Source organism: Pinus tabuliformis, chromosome 1_1, assembly GCF_031772625.1.
Source record: "Pinus tabuliformis cultivar Carrire ecotype Pingquan chromosome 1_1, CPIR1, whole genome shotgun sequence".
Lineage (NCBI taxonomy): Eukaryota > Viridiplantae > Streptophyta > Pinopsida > Pinales > Pinaceae > Pinus > Pinus tabuliformis.
In genome coordinates this window covers 966889340-966914340 of record NC_142297.1, presented here as the reverse complement: position 1 = coordinate 966914340, position 25001 = coordinate 966889340, and the positions used below count along the sequence as shown (strand labels likewise).

Genomic DNA, 25001 nt, shown 5'->3' with positions numbered 1-25001 from the left:
CCACCATTACTCCTCGTTGACACCATTCATCTTCCAAACAAGATTCTAAGAAGCTCCTCCTTAAACTGGGTTGTGCCTTAATGCACACAACATATATTATTCTCACTATAACAAACGCGTAACTAGCATATTTTGACCAAATGAGAAGTCATTAATAGTTGCACAATCATTTAGATTTGAAAACTTGGAAAAAAGGTGGCTAAGCCCCTTGGTACTCTACCATGGCACCCTACCAACAGCATCTAGCAACACCACCAATACACATTTTGTTACTCATAACACTTTTATCCCTAAACAAATCATCTAGTTTTTAATGTTGAGCTCTTACATCCTTAAAGTCTTAGTTTGCTTGCACAAAAAATGACACAACAAAATCTAACAATCAACATTGACCCAAAGTTTAGCACACATACTCCAAACCAAGTCATAGATTGAAGGACTTGACCTACACAACAAGGCAACAAAACCCTTGCACATTGTCAATTCAAGTTAATTTCTTGCACAATCTAAATACTTCACACTTAAACAAATGTGACAAAACTTTGCATGGTTAGTAATCGGTGCACAATTTTTTTTTGCATCAACATCAACCTTCATCATCTACAGGGACAACATTTCAAACCTTTTGCAATGTCGACCATTGTTGCTTGGGAGAAATCATGATCCATGCATTTATCCAACTTTGAATTGTGAAAAGTGATGCTTAGCCTTGAACACAACAAAAATTGTATTCACAATAGGATATGTCACAACAAACTCTTGTTCTTAATCACAGCCACCTTAGATGTGACCCACACCTAATCTAGAACATGTCACTAATTCTTCTTCAACAAGTCATCCATGTTGCATCTCTAAATATCAACATGCACATTACCATGTTGGCACAACCCCAAATTCCTTGGCACCATCAACAAGATATCACAATTGACCAACTTAGCATGCCCACTAGCTCCATTGATCAAATTTCATCAAGCCAACATCAATGCCCCTAATAGCAGATGAATTTCCAACAACCATGACAGTTTGTTATTCCTTTCACCAACTTGCCAACTATTCCATCGACGACAAATTTACAATGTAGTAAATATGTAACTCTACTCATTGTAATCGTGCATTTTAGAATTAACAGCAAATAGTTGTGTAAAAATCTCTTTTGGATAATCAAGCTCTCTCACAATTGTATTCACAACTACAGCCATAATGATTTGTTGCAATTGTAGCTCACTATTTTGTACCAGGACAAATGAAATTTCAAGTCATATTACAGTTGACTGAATTTATTTACTTTAGCCTTGTTGTCTCTCTATTCCCATAATGATTTTTTTGTTATGGATCACATCTTATCTCTCAGGTAGCATAGCTCAACAATCCCCCCTTACTATGCTTTCTTAGCATCAAAATGTTTTTGCATTCTAATCACTTCCCTTTGGTCAAGCTTTTGTTTACATAATCTCACCGGTCATTGCATTTGAGCAATGTGCCTACTTTGTAGGTTGTGCACAATGCAACATTAATCATGGAACTAAATATTGTCCTATATTGAAGGCACTATGCACCTAGTGCAATCAACCCCTCCTTGTTTCCAGATCAACTACTCGATTATATCATAGCTACTCATCTATGCCCTCTATCATATTAATTGATTTCTAAACAACACGAACATGATTGCATCCAAGAACCCATGTTTTTGTTGAATTTTTTAGCTTCAGAAGGTATTCCACAAACACTTGGTGTCTTAGCATGTGGAAGTGAAGTTTTCTTTGTGTGGTTGTTCGAGAGGAACAACTAATATTATATCCTTCCTATGTTTTAACTTAAAAAAAAGTACATTGCTAAGTATCGGAATAAGGATCCGCCAACTTTTGTAAAAACCAGGATCCTGATACGATAGGAAATGGCAAGTACAAATAAATATAAATATATTTTTATAATTTTTAAAACTTAAAATTATGAATGAATATCTATATCTATATAATATTTATAATACATATATTTTATAATAATTTTTTATGTATCAAATTTTATATTCATTTTATTTATATAATAATAATATATAAATTATATATATACAAGTATAAATTAAATTAAAACAAAAAAATAAAAATAAAAAATTGTATCTAAGTTGCACGAAACGTCGAAACATTTCGGAGTTTCCGAAACGGGTACGTTTAGACACGTCACCTCCCAAAAATGGAAATGTCAGCCGAAACATCATATATGTATATATATATATATATATATATATATCTATATATATATATATATATATATATAAGTGAATAACACATTTTCTTGCAAGAAAAAAGGGAATAAGACCCATAGATGACAATTTAGAAGGAAAAACAAGTTTATATTAACCCTAATAGATGATTACATGGTGGTCGAGTTTCGAACAAGTTTTGGAGTTTCAGATTTTCGGGTACGGGTATGGCCTGAAACACCAAGTTCCTTGAAGTTTCGTGCAACATAGATTAGTATATAAATATAATATAAATTATAGTTTTCTCACAATTTAGTTAACTTAAAATAATCATGGCTAAAATATAGTGTGTTGTCAACTGTCATTGGTGATTTATGAGAACCGAGGGTGCATTGGAGCATGTCGTTGGGCATACAACATAATGAATTGACATCTGAAGGTGCATTCCAACAAAACAAACAGCACATTCACAACACAACACAATGGTCAACACATTCCATAGAGGCTCAAGGGCACATTCTAGCACAAAGGACAGAGAATTGGAGGGAAACCCAAAGGCACATTACATAGCATCACCTTCGGAGCCATCTAAAAACACGAGAAACGGAAAAAACTATAAGAAGTGTGCTTCCCAACCACATCTAATGAACTTAATTGAAATTATGCGAACTTTCTTCATATGTGAACAATTTTGAATTTTAGGGACGAATTTCCGCAGATGGGTTGACTTAGGTTAAACGTTAGTGTTTGTTGGACATATAAATTTGACATTTGTACAAATTCTAAGCAGATCCGAGCAGATCCGAATCCAAATCTGTATCAAATCTAGGGATCCACGAATCCAACACCCAATGATACGAATTGGATCATTATATTGTTTGTCATCCATCTCGATACATTTGGAGTGGGGAAAAGTGGAGGAATCAGCTCACGGATCGTTTTTACCGGCGGGGCCCAATTTAGCGAAACGGGGTCTGAAACCTTCCGGGAGTGTTTTGAGGCATCAAACGACATTTTTTGGCAGTAAAAATTTGATGCTTTACCACAGCACCTTTACATGCTATTCTACACACACAGACCTTTCCAACAGCGCAAAAAGCACGTCAATCAACATCCATATGCAAAATTTATGCCACTCAGAAGCTGGCCTTCCTGTTTTCACACCTATAGTTCGGGAGGATGTCGTGTCAGCCCCCACTACTCATGGAAAAGGGGCTAGCCACGTGTTTGTGATGTAAAAGTCACTAGAAGAGTCTATTTTGTAACTCTAGTTAGGAGTTGAAATAGTCAAACTTAACCATTAGTAGGATATCGGGTTGTGTTATAGTCGGGCCACTAGGAGGAAGAAGCATTCCATTCTTTCGAAGCATTTTGTTCCATAGTTGAGCAACGATAACCAGGAGAGATAGGAGGTAGAACACACAAAGAGGATTTGTGCATTGTAGCAGCCCACGGGCCACAAGCATTACTTCTTTCTACTCGCAGCCATATTTCCAGACAGAGAAAGAGAGCGAAGCGGCCTCACCTTCCAACTGGGTTTTCTCCTGAAAGGATTTCCCAGAGAGCATATCTTGTGTCTTGTGTGTGTGTGAGATTATTTTGTCATTCTCTACTTTTCTACATAATTTATATTCGCATGCATGCACTAATTACTGTTAAATCCACAAATCTTAAAGTTTAATAAAATGTAATAGTGTAAAATTTCAGTATTTTAATATATTATTATCAGATCTATTGTGACGAATTTTCCAGTGGAATATCCACGGCATTTTACGGATCATTTAGTATCAAAGCCAAGTTTCTTGGGGTATTTGTAGATATTTGCAGGGGATCTAGATAGGTAGGGTTGGAAACCATAAAACCCAAATCATGGTTGACGAATCTGTAAACGAACCTCGTTATCCTGCAGAGGTGAGGTTTTCACAACTTGAACAACAAGTCGCGGATATAAACCACAATGTAAACCTCCTCATGGCGGCCCTAAGCAATAAGCTGCGTATATTTGGAGAAGATGGGGGTTTGAATGCAAAGGACAAATCAGAAGAGGGATTAGCAAATCGAAAAGACGTGGAAAACCAACCGAAGAAAAAAAACAGAAAAGATCAACCCAATTCGAGTGTCGTGAATCAATCCCTATTCAAAATGGAAGTAAAAGTCGATATCAAGCCGTACCACGGTGAGATATACACTCTGAAGTTGAACCACTGGTTGCAGCAACTAGAAGTTTAATTCAGCATCCATCAATCAAGGAGGGGCAAAACATCTCATTCGCATGACTGAAATTAGAGAGCCATGCACTGACTTGGTGGGAGAGCCACACGGAAACCCTGAGGTTGGAGGGAGAACCTCCCGTGACTAAGTGGGAGGATTTCAAAACCCTCATTAAGTCATAATTTTATCCCATTGGGTACATGGAAGACCAATGGATCCGGTGGCATTACTTCAAGCAAAAGCCGGGCCAAAGCGTGCAGGAGTACACCACAGAATTGAAAAAGATGGCTATAACATTGGGTACCTCTCCAAAGAACCCAGATGTACTCCTCAAGTATTTGGGGGGCCTGCACCGCCATCTGCGTAAGCAAGTGATGTTGTTTAAGCCCAAATCGGTGGACGAGGCTTGTGTACAAGCACAGTACCTGAAGAACATAGGCCTGAAAAGAGCGCAATCAAGTGGATCGAAGCAGAAAGAGCAACAGGAAGCTTCTAAGGAGGGGAAGATGAAGCAAAAATGAGGAAAATATAAAAGGACGGCAGCCACAGCACACCATTGCAAAGATCCTAGCAACAACTACAACATAGATGGCCATACAGAGGAGAAGTTTTGGAAGTTGCATCCAAAGCTAAAACCGAAGAACATGAAGAAAGATAATAAGAAAAATAATCTCATGGTCACTGATTCGAGCAACCAAGTTGAAAACAGCTCAAACGTGAATGAGAAGATCGTCTTTACATCAGTGCAGAAAGAGGTGAACCTGAGTAGCCTTCCGCAACAGGAAGAGAAAGAAATGACCAAACTCTTCCATATAAAGATATAGGTCAAGAAGACAAAGATTGATGCTTTGTTTGACTCAGGATCACAGGCAAATCTCATTGCAGCAGAGTTGGTCAAGAAGTTGGGCATGGAAGTTCGTGATCATCCAAACCCATATCCACTGGGATGGGTAAATGATGATGCAGAGTTGAATGTAATAAAACAATGCAAAATTAGATTTGCTACAGTGTTGATTTTATTGATGAAATAGATCTAGATGCAGTTCCCCTTGATGTATGTGGAGTCGTGTTTGGGAGTCCATACATGTACATGCGTGATGCAATATTCATGAGGAGAGCTAACCAGTACCAACTCATCAAGGATGGAAAATTGTTCATCATCAACACACACAAAGGCAAGTCGAAAATTTCACTGGTAAGTGCCAACCAAGACAAGAAATTGATCAGTTCCAACAAGAAGTATATTTTATTGTTTTTAAGAGAAAGTCAAGAGGAGTCAATAAGTGGCAAGGCATTCTTGGAGGGGTGTGTTGAAAAGTAACTAGGTTCGGTCTTCATAATGACATGTGTGATTGTGATTTTATGCAATTGATGAAAAGAAGAAGAATAAAATTATTATTGTAATGCTTGTCTCATGGGTTTCATGAGCAAGAAATTTTATTTTTAGTAATGGCTCCCATTGTGAGCCTTTAGGATTGGCCATAAAGTCAAAGGGAGTCAATGTCATGACAGACCCTTCTTGGGCATGATACATTTGTATATAAGTCAATAAAAGTGTCAAACATACAGCTATAAATAACCAGCTCAGATTCTATTTCAATACAAAAATTTCAGAGCAGAATTTCGGAGCTTACAGTCTGAAATACGAGGTACAGTAGGAAGTCTGAAGTGCGAGGTACAGTAGGAAGTCTGAAGTCTACAAGTAATACGAAGGTGATCAGGTATGAAGTAAAAGGTGCAGCAAGTACAGCAGTGGAAAGAGGAGTATAATCCGAGCTCCTCTCTGATTTGTTTCTAGGTTTATATTAATCTCCACCGAGCCTACTTACAGCAGAAGAAGAATACACCAAGTTTACTTACAACAGAAAAAAGGAGCACAGTCATATTACCTCCACCGAGTTTACTTGCAGCAGAAGAAGAGGAGCACAATCCGAGTTTGCTTCCAGCAGAAGGAAGGCCAAAACAAGAAGGTCAAGACTAGAAGGGAGGTCGAATGTTTGAAGCTGAAGAAGGTCGGAGAATAAGAGGAGCCAAGAAAAGGAAAAAGAGCAGAAGGTTGATTATCATTGTCAAAGGATCTCATCAAGAGAACTTGTGTCTTGGTCTTGGAGTGGCAGCTAGGTCAAGGGTCTTGGTCTTGGTATCCGTCAATTGGAATCTCTATAAGAAGAACAATTTGTTCGAGTTTTCCTCTCAAGGAGTGAGAGTTTTGGCCCTGGCTTATAGCCTATAGTCTGTGTCCCTTGTCTCTTTATGGTTTATGCATTGGTGGTTGTTTGATGAAGAAGAACTCTAATAACCTAAGATAAAAGAAGATCCTAATCTAAAGTAGTAAAAAAAACTCACAAGCAGTTACTCTAATAGAACAGAAATCTCTTAATCTTTATGCCCTAGATTTCTCAACAGGGTATACTAAGAAACAAAAACAATAATTGGAGGAGTTGTTACAAGCATACAAGGATGTGTTCTGAGAACCTAAAGGGTTACCACCTAAGAGAGAAGTGGAGCACGAGATACGGTTATTGTCAGACTCCCCATTGCCAAATATTGGGTTGTATAGGAAGTCTGTTATAGAAGCAAGTGAGGTGAAGAAACAGTTGTAGCAGCTACTGGAACAGGGTGTCATTCGACTGAGTACATCACCATGTAGGTCACCCATCATCATCGTGCCAAAAAAGGATGGAACTTGGCAGATGTGTATAGATTACAGGGCGTTGAATAAAATCACGCTCAAAAATAGATACCCCCTACCCAAGATAAACGATTTTCTAGATCAGTTGCAGCAAGCAAACTATTTCACCAAGCAGGACTTGGAGTCTGGATATCACCGGTTCGAGTCAAAGAAGAAGATACATGGAAGACTGCCTTCAAAACCATGCAAGGTTTGTATGAGTCGTCAGATATGCCATTTGGCCTATGTAATGCACCAGCTACATTTATGAGATTAATGAATGATGTATTGCGCCCTATTATAGATTCATTTGTTATTATCTATTTGGATGATATGCTGGTATATAGTGCTACTTGGGAGGAGCATATTTCACATTTGACGCAGGTGTTGGAGACATTGACGAAGCACCAACTACTAGCAAATCTCAACAAGTGTGAGTTTGCGTGGCAATCCTTGGTATATCTGGGGTATGTGCTCGGTGGAGGAGAGTTGAAGATAGATCCTTCCAAGATGGAGATCATCGTGAAATGGTCGGTGCCTACTAATGTTTCTAAGGTCAGGAGTTTCATTCAAGTAGCACAGTGCCTGAGGAAATTCATAGCCTCATTTTCAACAGTAGTTGCACCACTCCATGCCATAACAGCAAGTGGCAAGAGTTTCCAGTGGGGTAAAGGTCAGCAGAAGGCTTTCGAGGAGCTAAAGAAGAAGAGCAGTCAAGCACCAATTCTGGCATTACCAAACTTGCAGCAGCGCTTTGAAGTGGAGACAAATGCGAGTGGGTCTGCTATGGGAGTTGTCTTGCTGCAAGGAGGAAAGCTCGTTTGCTACCATTCTAAAGTATTTCATGGGGAGGTTCTTAACTACCCTACCTACAATAAGGAGCTCTATGCCATGGTGCAAGTTGTGAAGAAGTGGAAGCACTATTTGATGAGAAAGGAACCAGTGATCCACACAAATCACTAGTCGTTACAGTACTTGCAGGGCTAGAGTAAGCCACAGCAGACCAGGCATTACAAGTGGATGGGGTTTTTACCGCAATTCCATTTGGTGATCAAGTATAAGAAGGGCAACACAAACAAGTTGGTCGATATGCTTTCAAGGCCACCCACATAAAAGATTATAGTTTTGGGGACTCTTATGCACATGGAGCCATTCACCCATGATGCATACAGAGCAGCATATTCAGAAGATGAAGACTTCAAGGAGCTGTATCAACAGTTGCAGAGTCAGAGTCATGTGCACAAAGGCGACAACACCTTTGACTACCATCTCCAGGATGGGTTACTCTACAGGTTGGATAAGCTATGTGTTCCTAAAGGTGAGCATTTGCAGTTGATTAGAGAGGCGCATACCTCCAGGGTTGCAAGGCACTTTGGTGTAGGGAAGACCGTGGCTAACTTGCAGAGGCATGTGTATTAGCCCAAGATGCAAGAGCATATAGCTAGGTTCATGATGCATGCTTTGTTGTACCAACAAACCTAGAAACAGGAAACACAGTCTATATAATCCATTACCTGTACCTACTCATCCTTGGGAAATCATTTCCATGGACTTTGTGAGAGGTTTACTGACAACTAGGAAGGGACATGACTATATGTTAGTGGTAGTTGACAGGTTCAACAAGATGTTTGTTATGATGCCCTGTAAAAATACCATCAGTGGACAAGAAGCAGCAAACTTGTTCTTTGGACAGGTCTGGGTGCACTTTGGGATACCAAGGAGCATCATTTCAGACAGGGACACAAGATTTCTCAATGCATTCTGGACTACATTGTGGGAGAAGATGGACACAAAGTTGAAGAGATCTACAACATTCCATCCACATACAAATGGGCAGAAATAAATAGTCAATAGGACTTTGGTGCAACTTCTGAGGGGATACAACCAGAAGCATCCGAAGACCTGGGATGAAAATCTGGTATATATACAACATTCTTATAACAGAGCAGTCCACACTTCTACAAAAAAGTCCCCATTTGAGACTTATTTTGGATATTTTCCACCTTCACCTTTCGATATTGCATATGGGCAGCAAGGAGGAGTGAGGGAAGATCTTACAGGAGATGCTTTGAGGGCTGAAAGATTTATAGAGAATATCATGCAAATCCATCTACAGGTAGAAGAAACACTACAGAAGTCGCAGGAGAAGTATAAGGTCAGGCATGATCAGCACAAAACAAAGAAATCATTCAAGGTGGGAGATAGAGTATGGCTATAGTTGAACAAGGAGAGGTTGCAGGGGCCTGGTAAGAAAATCAAGGCTCTCAAGTATGGTCCCTTTGAGATACTGGAAAAGGTGGGTGACAATGTCTATCGACTCAATTTACCACTGTGTATGCGCATTTACTCAGTTGTGAATGTAGAGAATTTGAAACTCTATGAGCCTTCCATGCAAGATCAAGAAGAGAAACATGTCCTACCTTATGTGGAGGATTTGGCACCAAACGCTCAAGCAGAGTTGATAGAAAATACAGTTTTGCAAAAGAGGTCCAGAACTACAAGACAGGGGCAGCATAAACTTTGGCAGATTGGGTTGAAGGGACAAGTTCTATGCAAAGTTAAATGGTACACCAGAGAGAAGCTGGAGGAAAAATTTCCTCACCTCATTCAGTAAACACATTTGGGGACCAAAAGCCTTCTAAAATGGAGAGGTGTGATCCGAATTGGATCATTATATTGTTTGTCATCCATCTCGATGCATTTGGGGTGGGAAAAGTGCAGGAATCAGCTCATGGGACCGGTTTTACCGGCAAGACCCAGTTTGGCGAAACAGGGCCTGAAACCTTCCGGGAGTATTTGAGGCATCAAACAATGTTTTTTTTTGGATAAAACTTTGTCGCCTTAAATAACACATTTTCATGTTATTCTACACACAGAGAACTTTTGAACGGTGCAAGAAGCGCGTCAATTGGAGTACATATGCAAAAGTTATGCCACTTAGAAGTTGATCTTCCAGTTTTCACACCTATAATTCAGGAGAATGTCGCGTCAACCCCCATTATTCATGGAAAAGGGGTTAGCCACGTGTTTGTGATGTAAAAGACTCTAGAAGAGTCCATTTTGTAACTCTAGTTAAGAGTTGATGTAGTCAAACTTAACCACTAGTAGGCTATTGGGCTATGTTATAACCGGGCCACTAGGAGAAAGAGGCATTCCATTCTTTCGAGAGCATTTTGTTCCATAGTTGAGCAAAGATAGTCAGGAGAGATAGGAAGTAGAGCACACACAGAGGATCTGTGCACTGTAGTAGCCCACAGGCCACAGGCATTATTTCTTTGTACCTACATCCATATTTCCAAACAGAGAAAGAGAGCGAAGCGGTGTCACCTTCCCGCTGGATTTTCTCCCGAAAGGGTTTCCCAGAGAGCATATCTTGTTTCTTGTGTGTGTATGAGCTTATTTTGTCATTCTCTACTTTTCTGCATAATTTATGTTCGCATGCATGCACTAATTACAGTTAAATCCACAGATCTTAAAGTTTAATAAACTATAATAGTGTAAAATTTCAGAATTTTAATATACTATTATCAGATTTGTTGTGACGAACTATCTAGTGGAATATCCATGGCAGTTTACAGATCAAAAACACAAGAAACAGAAAAAACTATAAGAAACATGCTTTGCAACCGCATCTAATGAACTTGATCGAAATTATGTGGCCTTTCTTCATATGTGTAAGATTTTGAAATTTATGGATGAATTTCCGCAAATGGGTTGGCATAGGTCAAACATTAGTGTTTGTTGGACATATGAATTTGACATTTGTACGAATTTTGAGAGGATCCAGATCCAAATTCGTATCAAATTTGTGGATCCACGAATCCAAAGCCCAAGCCTAACAGATTCGGTAACGTAGATGCATTGATTAATTATTTACTTAATGTTGACTTTGGGTTAATGTTTTTTAAGCATAAATAAATAATTATCTAAGTGTCTTAGATCTAATCTCCATGTTGATCAGAAGATTTAATCCTAGCCCTTAATCACTTTGAAAATTAAGGATTTGGCCTATGGAGAATTATAAAAGAAGCCTAGGGGAGAGGATGAAGATACAACACAAGCGAAAGAGAAATTTAGAGAGATTTATGAATAATTTGCAAGAGTAATATTGTAGATTTTTTTTGTGAGAGATTCACAAGGGCTGAGGAAGAAGGAAAAAGAAAGCAGGAGAATCACAAGTGCAAGGCCCTGCACTTGTTAGACAGCCAACATTTTTTTGTGGATGCACAGGGTCTTGAGGAGGCCAAGTGGGTTGGTAGTTTTGCTACAATTTCCTTGTAAATTTTGAGGGCCAATTTCCCTGGTTAGGGAGCCCATGATTTCACTGAGATATTAAATGAGTTGGAGGGTTAATTTTTGTTGTTGTCTTGTCTGACCTTTCTGGGTTATTTTCCGAAATATTTTTCATTGCTATTTGTGTAGTTGAAGTGCCAGAGAATTTTATGTTTCTAGTTTTCGGATTCATTTACTGCGAAAAAAAAATTACTGGGTAAAACAATTTTTTAGGGTGAAATAACAGCATGAGACATTCAATCTAAAATTTGCACTTGGCAAGTTAACATGGTATCAGTACACAGGGGTTTCAAACAGCAATATTGTTTTTTCTGAAACAAATTTTTTATTTTGCAAGAATCGTTTTGTCGCTGAAATTGATTTGGTGAAATAGCATCATCTAGTTTGTGATATGAAGACAAGTTGGAGGGTGTTGCAAAATTCGGTCCATGTAAGGATAGGATCACGATTGTTTTGATGGAAAATAGTCTATGAGAACTCGCAAAAAAAAGAGATCCAAGTTCCTTTGGATCCTACACACGCAGCCAAATAGAAGTTGAAGGACGTGAAGGCTAGAGGGATCATAGATCCCACCAAAAGTGGTCAACATTGATGAACCTGTACCACAGTAAAAACCAAAACAGGAAGATGGTGTTGAGAAAGAAACTGAGAAACATAAGAATGAACACATCTGAAATTCTAGCCTCATACTTCACAAAAATCCAACAGGTTCATGATGAACTGTAAGTTGTTGGGGAACCATGGATGAAGGTGAACTTGTCAAGATAGCCCTAAGTGGTTGTACCAAGCAATGAGCTACCTTTTTAACAAGTATCCTTGTTAGAGACAAGCTTCCTGGTTGGACCAAGTTACAGGGCGACTTCACCCAAAAAGAGATATGGGCGAGTTCGATATCTAATGGGAAGCATAGAGGTGAAGGTGAAGATGAGGAACTTGCTCTTGTTGAGCAAGCAAAGAAGGGAAAGGGTAGATCGAGGCAGAACCAAAGTGGAGAAGGATAATCATAGGGAGAAAAAAAAGCACTTAAACCAAGTCAAGTGAATTGCATGTCACGACTTACAAGTATGGTCATGATGTTGGATAGTGCCCCAACAAGAAGAAAGGCAAAGTGAAGACATCGACAATTGCATTTGCGCAAACAGATGAGTTAAATGAGAAATTTGAGGAGTAGTTTGCATTGGTGTATGGCATGTGGACAACGGTGGACAAGGGAGCTTCTCGTCATATGATGGGATCTCGAGACCTCTTCACCACTATGGCCAAAAAATACTGTGATCTTCATGTGGAGCTTGGTGATAATGCCAACTATGCAGTGAGGGGTATAACATACAATTCCAACTAGACTTTGGGAGTCCCATGGAGGTGAAGGAAGTATTGTATGTACCTAGGTTGGAGAAGAACTTGCTCCTCGTTTCGGCTATGGAGGATAAAGGACTTGAGGTCAGCTTCGGGGGAGGTGAGGTATTTGTTATGCCGAAAGGAGTTGATCCTAGTGTGAGGCGATGATAGGTAGCAAAGAGGTAAACCTATATCTATTAAGAGGACGGCCAGTGGAGGCCCTTGTACATGACAGTGACAGCTAGAGTGAGCTTTGACACAAAAGGATGTGGCATCTACACTACAGGGCTCTACTACTCTTAGGGGAAATGGTCACTGCTTTTCCAAAGTTTATTGTGGGGGGGATGGTGTGTGCAAAGGTTGTGCACTTGACAAGCATGCCAAAGCAACATTTCCTAACAATTAGACCAGGTTCAAGGAAGTGTTGGATTAGGTGCATTTTGATATTTGTGGTCCTAGGTCAATGGACTCTATTTATGGGTGTAGTTATTCTGTGACCTTAAGAGATGACTATAATAAGAGAACATGGATTTACTTCCTGAAGGCCAAGGATGAGACCTTTGATTGGTTTCAAGAGTTTAGAGCTCTTGTGCAGAACCAAACAGGGAAGAAGATCAAAGTCTTCAGATCAAACAATGGGGACAAGTATAACTCCAATGAGTTCAAGGATTTCTGTAAGGAGGCAAGAATCAAGAATGAATTAACAGTTCCCTACAACTCGCAACAAAATGGTGGCAAATATGAGGAACGTGACCATAGTCGGAGTAGCAAAGGCATTTATCCATGCTTAGAACTTGCCTATGTTCTTATGGTCGGAGACTTGTAGCACAACAGTGTACCTACAGAACAAGATTCCTCACAAGGCAGTGGTGGACACGACTCCTGAAGAGGCATTTACAAGAGTAACACCAGAGGTGAGCCATTTCACATCTTAGGTAGCCCAGTGTAAGTCTACATTGCACCAACGAAGAGAACTAAGTTGGAGCCCTCATTTAAGAGAGAGATTTTTGTTGGATACAATGAGATCTCGAAGGCCTACATGGTCTACATTCCAGGGGAGAGTAAGATAGTAGTTAGCCAGGACATTAGATTTGAGGAGGGTAGAACCCTTTTGGGAGGTCACACGAGACAGGGCCAGCCGTGGCAAAGGATCGAGAGCGAGAGGCTCTGATGGCTAAGGAGGGACTAGTAGCACCAGTGGCAAGATCACAACCTCTTGATTAGGAGTGAGATGTTCCTTCGACCTCTACCAGGAGGAGGTCGAGATAAGCCAAGCAGACACGGAGAGATGCGGAGGAGCATGTAGAGGCTCCTAGTGGCACCCATCAAAGAGAGTAGACCACTAGCCATATTTTCTAAGTATATGGCCTTGATGAGTAGCATCAATGAGTCTAAGTGTTAATTTTTGTAGTATCGGACAGGTGTTCTCGTCTCGATTTGTGTCTAAGAGACTAAAGAACAGGAGATCTCCAAATATTGTCAAAGGTTTCGTGAGATAAGCTTGGGAGACAACTCAATTAAATTAATTGATCAATAATTTAAAAAAATCCAAGTCAACTTAGGAAAATTGATTAATTAATGGGAATTAATTAAGGATGATCGAGAATGCTTTAGAGACTCACATGGATCGAGTCTAAGATGATCTTAGTCATTGATGAGGATCTAATCATAGTTGTTGAAACTCCGGCGAGAGATTATAAGAGCAGATCAATGTTATGAGGAGAGACAGAAGCAAGGGAGCAAATTATCCAGGTAGTATGAATTTCCCAATGCACAGTGCTTCAATGAGGGAAGAATTTGAGCCAATGGAGGAGCATCAGTGATTGAGGGAGCAGCAGAGAGAATTTTGGAGCAGTTTTCAAGCAGATTTCCAGTGTTGGAGAGGCAGGAAAGAGGGAGGCTGAATTGTTCTGCAAAAAAGTCCAAGCAATGCAAGTGAGCCAGAAACCCCAATGCAATCCAGTTTCTAGTACAAGAGGACAGTGTGAGTTGCCAAGAGGGAGCAAAGAGATTTCCCATAGGGAGATCGAGACTCAAAGGGAGTCTAGTTTCAAAGGGAGTAGCCCTATGGAAGCTAGTACTTCAAGATCTGGGGGGATCAGATTCATTATTGTATTAGTTGCAGCAGCAGTAGAGCAGTGGCAGCAGCAGCATAGGTAGATTAGAGTTCGCCATGTTCGTAGTTATACCTCCAGGAGTGAGGTGGGGCAATATTGAGCTATAGCCCCAGAGTTGCAGAGTTTGGGCAGGGTCCATTGAGGTGTCCTCTTCATGGATCATTACCTTGCTACAAGGACCCATAGTATTTAGTAGCAAGGTGGATTAGTGTCAAATTGTCAATTGATGCAGTCAGATTCCCGAGTGACAATTGCAGACTAGTAGCACTCAGGTGTTGAGGAGCGTAGTGTAGTGTTGACAATAGAGAAAAAAGGCTCAGTAGCAAAGTCAGCAGCAGTGCAAATTCTTCAGTGGACGGTGCAGCAACTAATAGCAGTCAGGACTCAGGAGACAGATGCAGCGGACACGGTTGATTCAATATTTAGGATGCTTCTTAGTTGCAGCAGAGCAACAGATGAGAGGCAGTTGCAATGCAGATGCAGAGTTGGTAGCAGTGTCAGCAGCAGCACAGATGTAACTCCTGTCTGCCTGTATAGAAACCATTTCCCAAACGTTTTCATACACAAAACACCTACAAATGTTTCCCCAATTTTTCCCGTATATACCTCCCACGTTTTTGTACCAGAAATGTTTCACGCACAGAAACATGGAGAAAGAATGCTATTTTGGAGACACTGTTCACAGGAAATCTCCAATCAAACTTTCTGACATGATAACCAATGAAAACTCAACACAGGAAATTCCAGCAGTTAACTTTATTACAATTATTATCCAAACCAAGATAGTGATACTATCATTACTAACTTCCAAAATAATTACATATGTCAACCATGACTCCTGTATAAATATTGGGACATAGAACTACCGAAAGGTGTTTTGAACTTTGAAGGATCACAACATTTCAATTTTCCACAGAGAAGTCCAAGGACAGTTTAGAAAATCTCTTGGCATAAACATGTTTTTCCTTGATATACACACGAGGCATATGGTGACATTATCCAGTAGAAGCAGTGGTCTATGAAGAAAAATTCTTAACATAGGTGTTTGCTTCATCCTTTTTGTCCAGATGTTGAGTATGTTTTGTGCCTCATATAAGTGAACATAAAATCTTTTTGTTAAGTATAAAAAGAGAATTTAAATGAACTCAAGTCACACCATAGAAAATAGCATAACTATTCTTCAAAAGAAACAGAAGCGCCAAATGGACTTTAAATATAACCTGACTAGACACTATACTTGCTGCTAGACGTTGGATCTCACGTTCCTCCTGATCAGCAAAGAGCTTTCCTTTCAATGCTGCTGCAGAGAGGCCTGCCATGGCAGCCAATTTGACCTTTTCAGCAGGCAAGGATGATGTAGAAATGGATATATCGTTCTTGGCTTGTACAACCTGGGATTCCTCTCTTTCATGGTCTGCAAAACCCATGTGCTGTTAACTATTAAACTATACATTTCAAACACAAAGAAATCATCAGACAATATTATAAGCCTCCAATAAATAAAGCTACAGGTATGCAAACCTCGTTGTTGAATCGAACTTGTAACAGCTACCTGTTTCCCATCTTCTCTCTGCAAATTCTCTGAAATCAACCTTCGTTCACAACAACAAGAGAGCATCCTTTAGTTTAGATAGTCAAAAACATCTCATAAACTACACTCTGAACTGAAATCTAAGTTAGATGTATAAAATTACATTAACACGATAAAAATAACAAATTCCAACAAGGCAATGTAGCAAGAAGAAAACATTTCAAGAGGAATCTAAGAAATGACCAAGAAGAAGAGGAATCAGAGTACTGAATCTGGACACTTAGGGGCCAATCTTAATGGGTTCATGGGAAAAGGAAAGGATATAAAAGGATCAGAAGTTGGAATCCTTTGAACCGTTAGGCATGTTGCCTAAGGCCTCCCTGGTCCAATATGGCTCCAGGTTTGGAGATGCATTTCACAGCAGCTGTCTGTTAGTTGCTTGATAGGCTTCCCTGGAATATCGTTAGAGGTGTGGAAGAAAAGTAGTCTCTGGATATTATTTTGCTGGTTGACATCATCTTCAGATCTCTCCTGTGAGGTTGGATGAGGGACATGGAGCATAACAGTACATGTTCCTCATGATTCAGATCTTTCTGCCATCTATGCATTCTTGGGGATACCATATATTGGTTAGAATTTAAGATAAGAATCTTGGTCTTTAGAGGCAGCTTGACAACCATCCCGAGATTCAACAGATCATGGGGATTCACCAACTATTATGAGTAAAACTGATCTTTCAGCCCTGCACATCATTTCATTTTTCATGGTTGCAAGAATTGACACGTCTTTGTTAATGGGATGTTTAGTTGGTGAATGAAGAGCTGCCAGCAAAATGGAAAAAGCTTGAATCTAGTTACTGGGGTTTTCCTCTAAGACATTGTCATCAAGTTTTTTCCCCAGAGCATACAAAATTCAAATGGCATGCCATTGAGGAATATACTTATTTACCCATCGTCCCCTCAATTGTAGCATTTCGATTGTTGAGAAATCAATAGGGCAGCAATTAGGGTGATTTCCCTTTACTTGATAATTGCTTGTGAAGATATGTTGGCTCCTTAATACTCTTATTATGATCCTTGCATGAAACAATTACCAAACTCATAAACCATGAAGATCACAAAAAGACAATGTGAATGAACACAAAATGTAGGCTCCAAGCCCGGGCAAAACACCACAAGGTGGAAAACCCAGTCATATCTTTTCTTCTTATAGAATCAGATCAAAGTGAGGAATCCAAGACCCAATATGCAAGACCAAGACCTCCCACAAGACCCAAGCCGGCCTCCCTTTCAGCTTCTTTCATCAAATCAACAATAGTAAAAGCCTTCAAATTTGATCAAACTTCTGATTTTCAGCCCCTGCAATTAGGTCTGCAATTTTCGGCCCTTGCAATTCCTGAAATTTTCGCACGTGTGACAGAATTCTTCCTCCTTTGACCTTCGCTCTCTCTCTTGACTTTTTCGCTGGTATTTCTCTTTCTTCTTGGCACAGAAATCGAACTTACTTGTTGGTCTTCAAATGAGGTTGAACTGCAATGTATATATACACATCCAGGAGGCCAAATGGGTCCCTTCCAGGGCCGACTTGGTCTTGTAGGGAAAAAATTGGCAACTTTGACTCAAGTAAAATTCTTTTTCTTGTTTCTTTCAAAAGGCTAAATGGGACTTGACTCTAATACAATAGATTGACTTATGACAAATATTCTTTTCACTCGATAAACCCTAGAACCATGAAGAACATGCTTGACCTAAATAGCAATTTGACTTCACCATGAAACCCATGCTTGAAAAATAAAAATCCTTTTTTTTCTTTTGCTTTTTACATGAAATATTTAATGATACAAGTACAATGATAACTATGAATACCAAACCTAGTTACATTTTCCAACATCAACGACCCTAGGAACTCATTGGGAACATTCCAAAAATAGTGGGAACATCATTAAGGGCAAGGTGACTTTGATGGCATTCCCAATCTATCCCTTGCACATTTCAAAATGGCTAGGGTATGCCTTGTCATCCCTCAAGGCCACCCTCAACTTAGGTTAGAGAAAATAATTAAAAAATAGCTAGCCCGTTTCCCTCCTCTTCACACTAAAGCTTCATCCACAAACCCCTATAGTCTAATCTCTTGTTGCATCCACAATTTAGTCGTGGGTCTGATCCATTCCTACACTCCAGCCATGTGCTACATCTACACTCCGATCATTGGTTTTGTTGCACTCAAATTATCAAAGTTCCGGGGAAGCGAAAGTGCCAACTTTTTTCAACAAGGATCGGATCACTTATCAGCAGTCCATGTGTCATAGTAATCCCATTCTGCAAGTTATATATTATAAATGATCTTAGTTAAACCTTGAGTCTATTAAACAACCTAGGTAAGCCTCTAATTTGATAACAAATTCCATCCTAGGATGTTTTTTAACCTCACTGATTACCAATGTTTTTCGACACGGTTAATCAAAAGAGTTTTTTCCAAATCACTTGGTTTACTAGATCATATTGAGTCGCAAATGGATTATGTGTCTTGAGGGTCTAAGACGAATGTGTATTCCCTCTTTCAGTCTTGTAAATAGAAAATCAAATGTATTAGAGGGTTGGGAAAATAATTAATCCCCCCGTGTGTAAATTAATTAATTTTCTGGCAAAACAAAATTAAATCCTCAACCGGAAAATTAATTAATTAGAGTCAACATTAAATTGTCTAGGAAATTAAATTCTCTAAATGGAAAAATTCGTGGGTCTTGAAAAAATCAATTTTTAAAGGTTCTCCACCAAGGGAATGTCTTTTTCAAGAAAATTTCGACCCTTGGACCTTGGTGGTTAAGTCAAAAGTCAATTTTTCGAGGAAATTAGCTGTAAATAATTAATTTTGAGCTAATTAAAATGGAATTAAATGATAAATTCGAAAATTCCTTAAAAATAAGAGTCATTTGAGTCTGTAGTCATCTTGATCTCTGGCTAGAATTGTTGTTGAAACATTTTGTAAACTATTGTCCCGCTGGGAACTATTTTTTCTACCATTATAAAAGACTTTGGGGTGCAACTCGAGGTGTTCTTGTTTCGTTGATCTGTGGTATGTATTGACTACAGTTTCCTATGTGACGCTTTATATTTTTATTTTGAGATAATACATAGTGTGTGCAGGTACTTAATCCCTCCAAGTTCACAGACTATGGGCAAGGGTTACTTTGCTTGGATCTCTAGTTTTTATATGGTGGATTGAATCTTCTCTTGGGCTATAGTGAGCATTAATTTTTCTAAAGCGTTTTTGTCATTCTTTCAAGGAAAAAATATCATAAAAATTATTTTCTTCAAATCTATCTGAAAACCCATGTATATTTTGTAAATAATTTTGTAAGTTTAAATTTGCAAATTATTTTTCTAACTTGGGTTGGGGTTTTAGTCTTATTTTTTGTATATACTTGGAGTTTGGTGTTGTAAATTCTATTTTTGCAGGTTAGATCAAGGAGTTAAGTGGAAGAAGAGTTAGATCTAGGCCCTTGAGGGTAAGATTTAGTCTCTTGGAATTTCTTGCAGGTTTTCCACGAAAAAAATCAAAGGAGCTAAAGCATAAAAGAGCAAGGGTTTCAGCCTTTTCGGGACTTCCAGGCTTGGATTTGCCTTGCTAAGCCTTTGTGTCAGCCTTTCTCCCCTTTGTGTCTTGGTTTTCAGCCTTCCTAGGGCTAGTCGTGACACCTTAGGGTTGCGGCTTCCCTTCCTTGACTTAGCCGCAGGTCTAAAAGGCCTTGCGGCTTCCTCTTTGGCCCTCTGTCCTCCACCGTGAGGCCTCCCTCCTCAGCCTTCCTTCCTCTCTTTCCCTAAATTGCAGCCCTCTAAGAGCTTGTGGCCTCTCCTTTGTGGCCTTTAAGCCCTAGGCCATAGACCTTAGGCCTTGCCATTAGCCCCTCAACCCTATTTTTCCCAAACACTAGCCTCATTAGGCATAGCATTGGCCCTTTGAGGCCATATTATCCATCCTTGTGCCCCGATCTATCATCCTAACCCATTTATCCCCGCAAATTTTCTTCACTTAGCCTTGTTCTTCAATTATTGACCTCTTTTGCCCCAAAATTGACCTGAAACCCTAAATTAAAGTTTTAAAGCTAAATACTTGGCGGTTTTGCAGGATTAAGGTCTCACAATTCTTATTTTTCAAGCGACAAAGTGATCCCAAAGTTCCATTTTCAACGGTGGGATCTTCAAGGCCTTGGGCCTAGGGTTTGACCTCTAAACCCTTGTTTCCTGCAATTTTATACAACAAGCAAATTACTAATAATTAGGCCCTAAAATCACAAACTAAATTGTCAAAATCATTTAAAATTTCAAAATCTTCATTTTCATAAATTTTGTCCTCTTGGATATTTGAGTTTTAGCCTAAGATCTAACATTTAGGCTTTTTGGATTTTTTTGCATAACTAAAAGTTTTCTGCAATTTTGAAATTTCTGAATCAAATACTTAGTAAGAACCAAAAAACTAAAATTTTCAATTTCTAGAAAACAATTTTTATTTTTGGAAAAATATTGGACACCTATTTTTGGCTTGATTAGTTTGTTGATCTATGGTTAACTCACTGTTGTAATAAACATATCAATTCTGAAAATTGTTGAGTCAAACTCTCTAAAAGCCCTATTGAAATTTTCAAGTTCTAGGGAATTTTGCTATTTTTGGGGCATGTAGGCCATCTATCATTGGCAGTTTTATCTTGTTGATTTGTCTTTACTTACTTCTGTAAATCACGAAATCAGATCTGAAATTTTACTGAATACATCATCTTAAAGTGATCTAAACAAGTTGAAATACATTTGTTGGTCATTAGAATTCCAGTGTTTTATGTGTTGGGCAAGTTTCATCATTTGATGTGGTTTACGCACTGTTGTTACAACATTGTTAAGATCTGAATTTTATGTAGTATTGCTGGTATAAATTGTCATAAATCTGTGATCAGCATCTTGATGGGCTATTTTAAGCATTTGGCATCTTGGGTTATTTGGTATCATGTGGAATATTGTGGAATTTACACTTGTATCTCTAAGCATTTTATCTTGTCTAAGATTGCAAATTCATTATTGTTAAGTACTCTTAAAAGGATTCTAATTAAGTACATAATCAACTTAAGAAGATCTTAACACAAGATAAATCTCATTCATAATCTCTTGCATAAGCATACTAGATCTAAATTTGCATTAATAATTTACCTCCTAGCATCAGCTAGGTTGATAGAGATATAAGACAACCCTTCTTATATAGTTTGAGGGGCCTCGACAACTCTTCGGTGGTTAACACGGTGACCTTACAGTCGTCAGAGCAACAGCCTCTACTGCGGCGGAGGCATCAGGTGATAGAAGCCTAACAGAAGGTATCGTTGATCAGGCCCTAACTTGCTTCCTGTTAGCCTCCTTCCAACAACCTACCTTGGAGCCCAGCTTCAAAATAGTTAAAAGAAGGTTACACTTAGAAGCCTAACAGAAGGTATCGTTGATCAGGCCCTAGCCTGCTTCCTATTAGCCTCCTTCCAACAACCTACCTTGGAGCCCAGCTTCAAAATAGTTAAAAGAAGGTTACACTTAGACTAGGCTTCTAACTAAATTTTACCAAGATCACTGCATCTCACATAGGTCCTAGGATTTGCGTATCATATAGGTTAGTCAATCATTCAAGCAGCGGGTGTCCATCCGGTCATTTGGTTCCAACTCATAAAAAGCAAGAATCTGTGACTCCATTAAGGCACTGGTCTCATAATAGAAAATCTAATTTAATCAATAATCTTGCTTAATTTCAACCAAGTGGTTAGGCCACTCATCCGTGTCTCCCAAGTAAATTGATTCTCAGCTTGTTTTCCTTCACTTCATTCCATAGGGTACCCCCCATAGCCTGTTGCTGGGAGACAACTAGAACAGAGTGGGCGGGGATCAGAGTAACAGCGCTCGTCCTCAGCGTTGTCGCAGTGCCTGTACAATCCAAGCGACAACAGTTTTCGAGTTCATACATAATCTAGTTGTCAGCGTCATCATGGGCCAAGTTGAGGTCTTCATTACAAGCCAAGTCAGAGGCATTTTGAAGCCAACTCTCTACTCACTAAGCCCACGCCACCAGGGTTTGTCAACGCACCACTCATCTCTTCTCTCTATCTGGTCATGCCTGAGCGTTCGTCAACATTGGCATAAAGGAGTCTTGCAACTACAAGCAGTTGCATGTTTACAAATTTATGTTATTGTTCTTAAAGTAGCTTTCATTTGAGAAGGAAAAGTATTGATTTCTTTCATAAGTTCACAAAACCCTCAACGCATATTTTACTCCATTATGCCATATCAAGATGAGGATGGAAAAAATTGTTTACTAGGAAAGGTGACTTTAGTTTATGCATCAATTTATAACCTATCATTTTGAACTTTTGTTGCATGGTTAAAATTTCACATGTTTTACCTCCTTTGCCAATGAGCCCCGATACATGTTTATTGCAAATGTAAAAATCACTTTAGTGTGACATTCACTTCAGAAGGGATATATGCAAGTTGAAATAGCCTCTTGCAAATTCTATAAAGTTATGGCTAGGCATGTCATCCTCGCCCCAATTCCATGGCATTAGAAATCAAGAGTTAATATTCTGTATAGGATGAACACATGGTTGTCCCTGTAACCACTCAAATTATGTGTTAGAATTATAAAAGCTCTAAAACACACCATACAATCCATGTGGAAGCTTGATCGGTCACCCACTATCACCTCAACAACCTACCTCTACCACTCTAGGTCAGCTCTACTCCAACTTGAAGGGGTCTTCCTTAAAGAATCACTTGGGCTAAACAATAAGGAGTAAGGTGATATCACAAGTAATCCAACAATCCAGTTGAGTTTAAGAGAAAAGAAAAGACTAGAGATGGAGAGATTTAAAGATTAATGTCAATAATCAAGGACGATGGAATCAAGCTAAGATCAATTACAAGAGGATATAATGACATATTTTTTTCAATTACCCAAAAGAATGATTCAGGGGAAAGACTAGCATCTAAGAACGGATAATTTCTTAGCCAATTAAGGCAAATTGTGAAGTCAAAAACCCACTAGAGAAGACTCCTCAATAGGAGTGCCCACAGCCCGAGGATCGACTATGGCATGAGATGAACCATGTGTTTACTAAGCGAACCCCCATGAGGGTCTACCTAGCAAGGAGGCTCAACAATTACTTCACACCTAAGTCACCTACCACAGGGACACGGGACATGCATGACACGAGGATTCGAGTGTCCAACACGGGCACGTTGACCCAGGGGAACAAGACACGTTAGGACACATTATATATATATATATATATATATATATATATATATATATTAAAAATTAGATATTTCTTACACAAATTCTCATTCATGATACAAATTCATTGATTCAAACATAGATCTTCATCTAGATGTAAGTTTTACAAAGTAACATTATGCATACAAATACAATTGTGACAAATTCATCAATGATCCAATAGGAGAAAGACAAGAAACTGCAATTTTCTCATTAAGTCATCAAAATCAAAATGTGTTACATAGGTAGTAGCAATGCCAATAGCAAATACAAAACAACTACAAGCCTCAAGGCAATAGGTAGCTCATGAGTCATCAATCATCATCATCAAAATCAGCGTCACTGTCATCATCATGGTCACCACTGCTCTCCTCTGTTGCATCCTCCTCCTCTGTATCCAATGTCATCTTTGCATCTTTTGGTGTGGAGAATGACCCCTCAACAGTATCACCATCACCAAAAGTGACAGGTTCTAGCATTGGCTCATTAAGATCCAAGTTGGCCAATGCCAACTCAACACTGTTGTCCGAACCCATATCATCAGGAAAGACATCCCACATCTTTCTCTTTCCCTTCAACCACTCATCCCTCTACCTATAAATAAGACGAATCGCCTCCAAAATACTCCCAACCCCTTTGTTATTCGCTCCCACACACCAACAACAAGAGAGACAGAGAAAAGTGAGGGAGGGATGAACCCAAACCGACCTTTAAGGGACACGTGTCCCAGATTCGGGACACGATGGACTCATTCCCCAGACACAACCGGACACAATCGGAGGACATGTGTCCCACCGAATCATGTCTGATTCGATCGATTCAGGACACACAAAGGGTTTAGGACGAATCTGGTTTCTTAGCTTCACACCAATAGTGGGGACATGAAGACCTATGTCTTTGACATCCCCATCCATGTGACAACACTACTCCTCAATGGATTGATCTCGTTAAGCCTTGCAGTTGTTTTCAATCGCTTACACATTAAAAGCCTTTAAAATGTTGCAAACGAAACCAAGAAAGAAAAGCCTTCTTTGTTGAAACATACATCACATAATAAACAATAAACATCAATAAATACCAAGAAAGATTTCATTAAATCACAGGGAGAGGAATACTCCCACTATCCAACCAAACCCTACAAATGAAGTCATCCTTCCTTTATATACAGGAGGAAAGGAACTTCTTATACATTAAAATAATAATTTCCATGGAGTTCCTTAGATCTAGCATTGAAAAAGTTAGATCTCTGCTAACTTCTAGAACTAAATAACTATTAATGGAAATAAAATAGAAGTGACTTTGCCAGGTGTACAATTAAAAATAATAACAAAGCCCACAAAAGTC

At 39.1% G+C, this 25001-nt stretch overlaps 1 protein-coding gene across 3 annotated transcripts in view; it reads right to left on the bottom strand.

Annotated features, from left to right (window-relative positions):
- Nucleotides 1–25001, bottom strand: part of SWI3C (SWITCH/sucrose nonfermenting 3C) — a 157501-nt gene that overhangs the window by 86568 nt on the left and 45932 nt on the right. For all 3 annotated transcript variants that reach the window (XM_089393066.1, XM_089393069.1, XM_089393067.1), the window contains exons 7-8: nucleotides 16352–16422; nucleotides 16051–16244 (exon numbers count right to left, since the gene is read on the bottom strand). In XM_089393066.1, the coding sequence (XP_089249192.1) occupies nucleotides 16051–16244; nucleotides 16352–16422 (265 nt within the window). The remainder of the gene's footprint in view (nucleotides 1–16050; nucleotides 16245–16351; nucleotides 16423–25001) is intronic.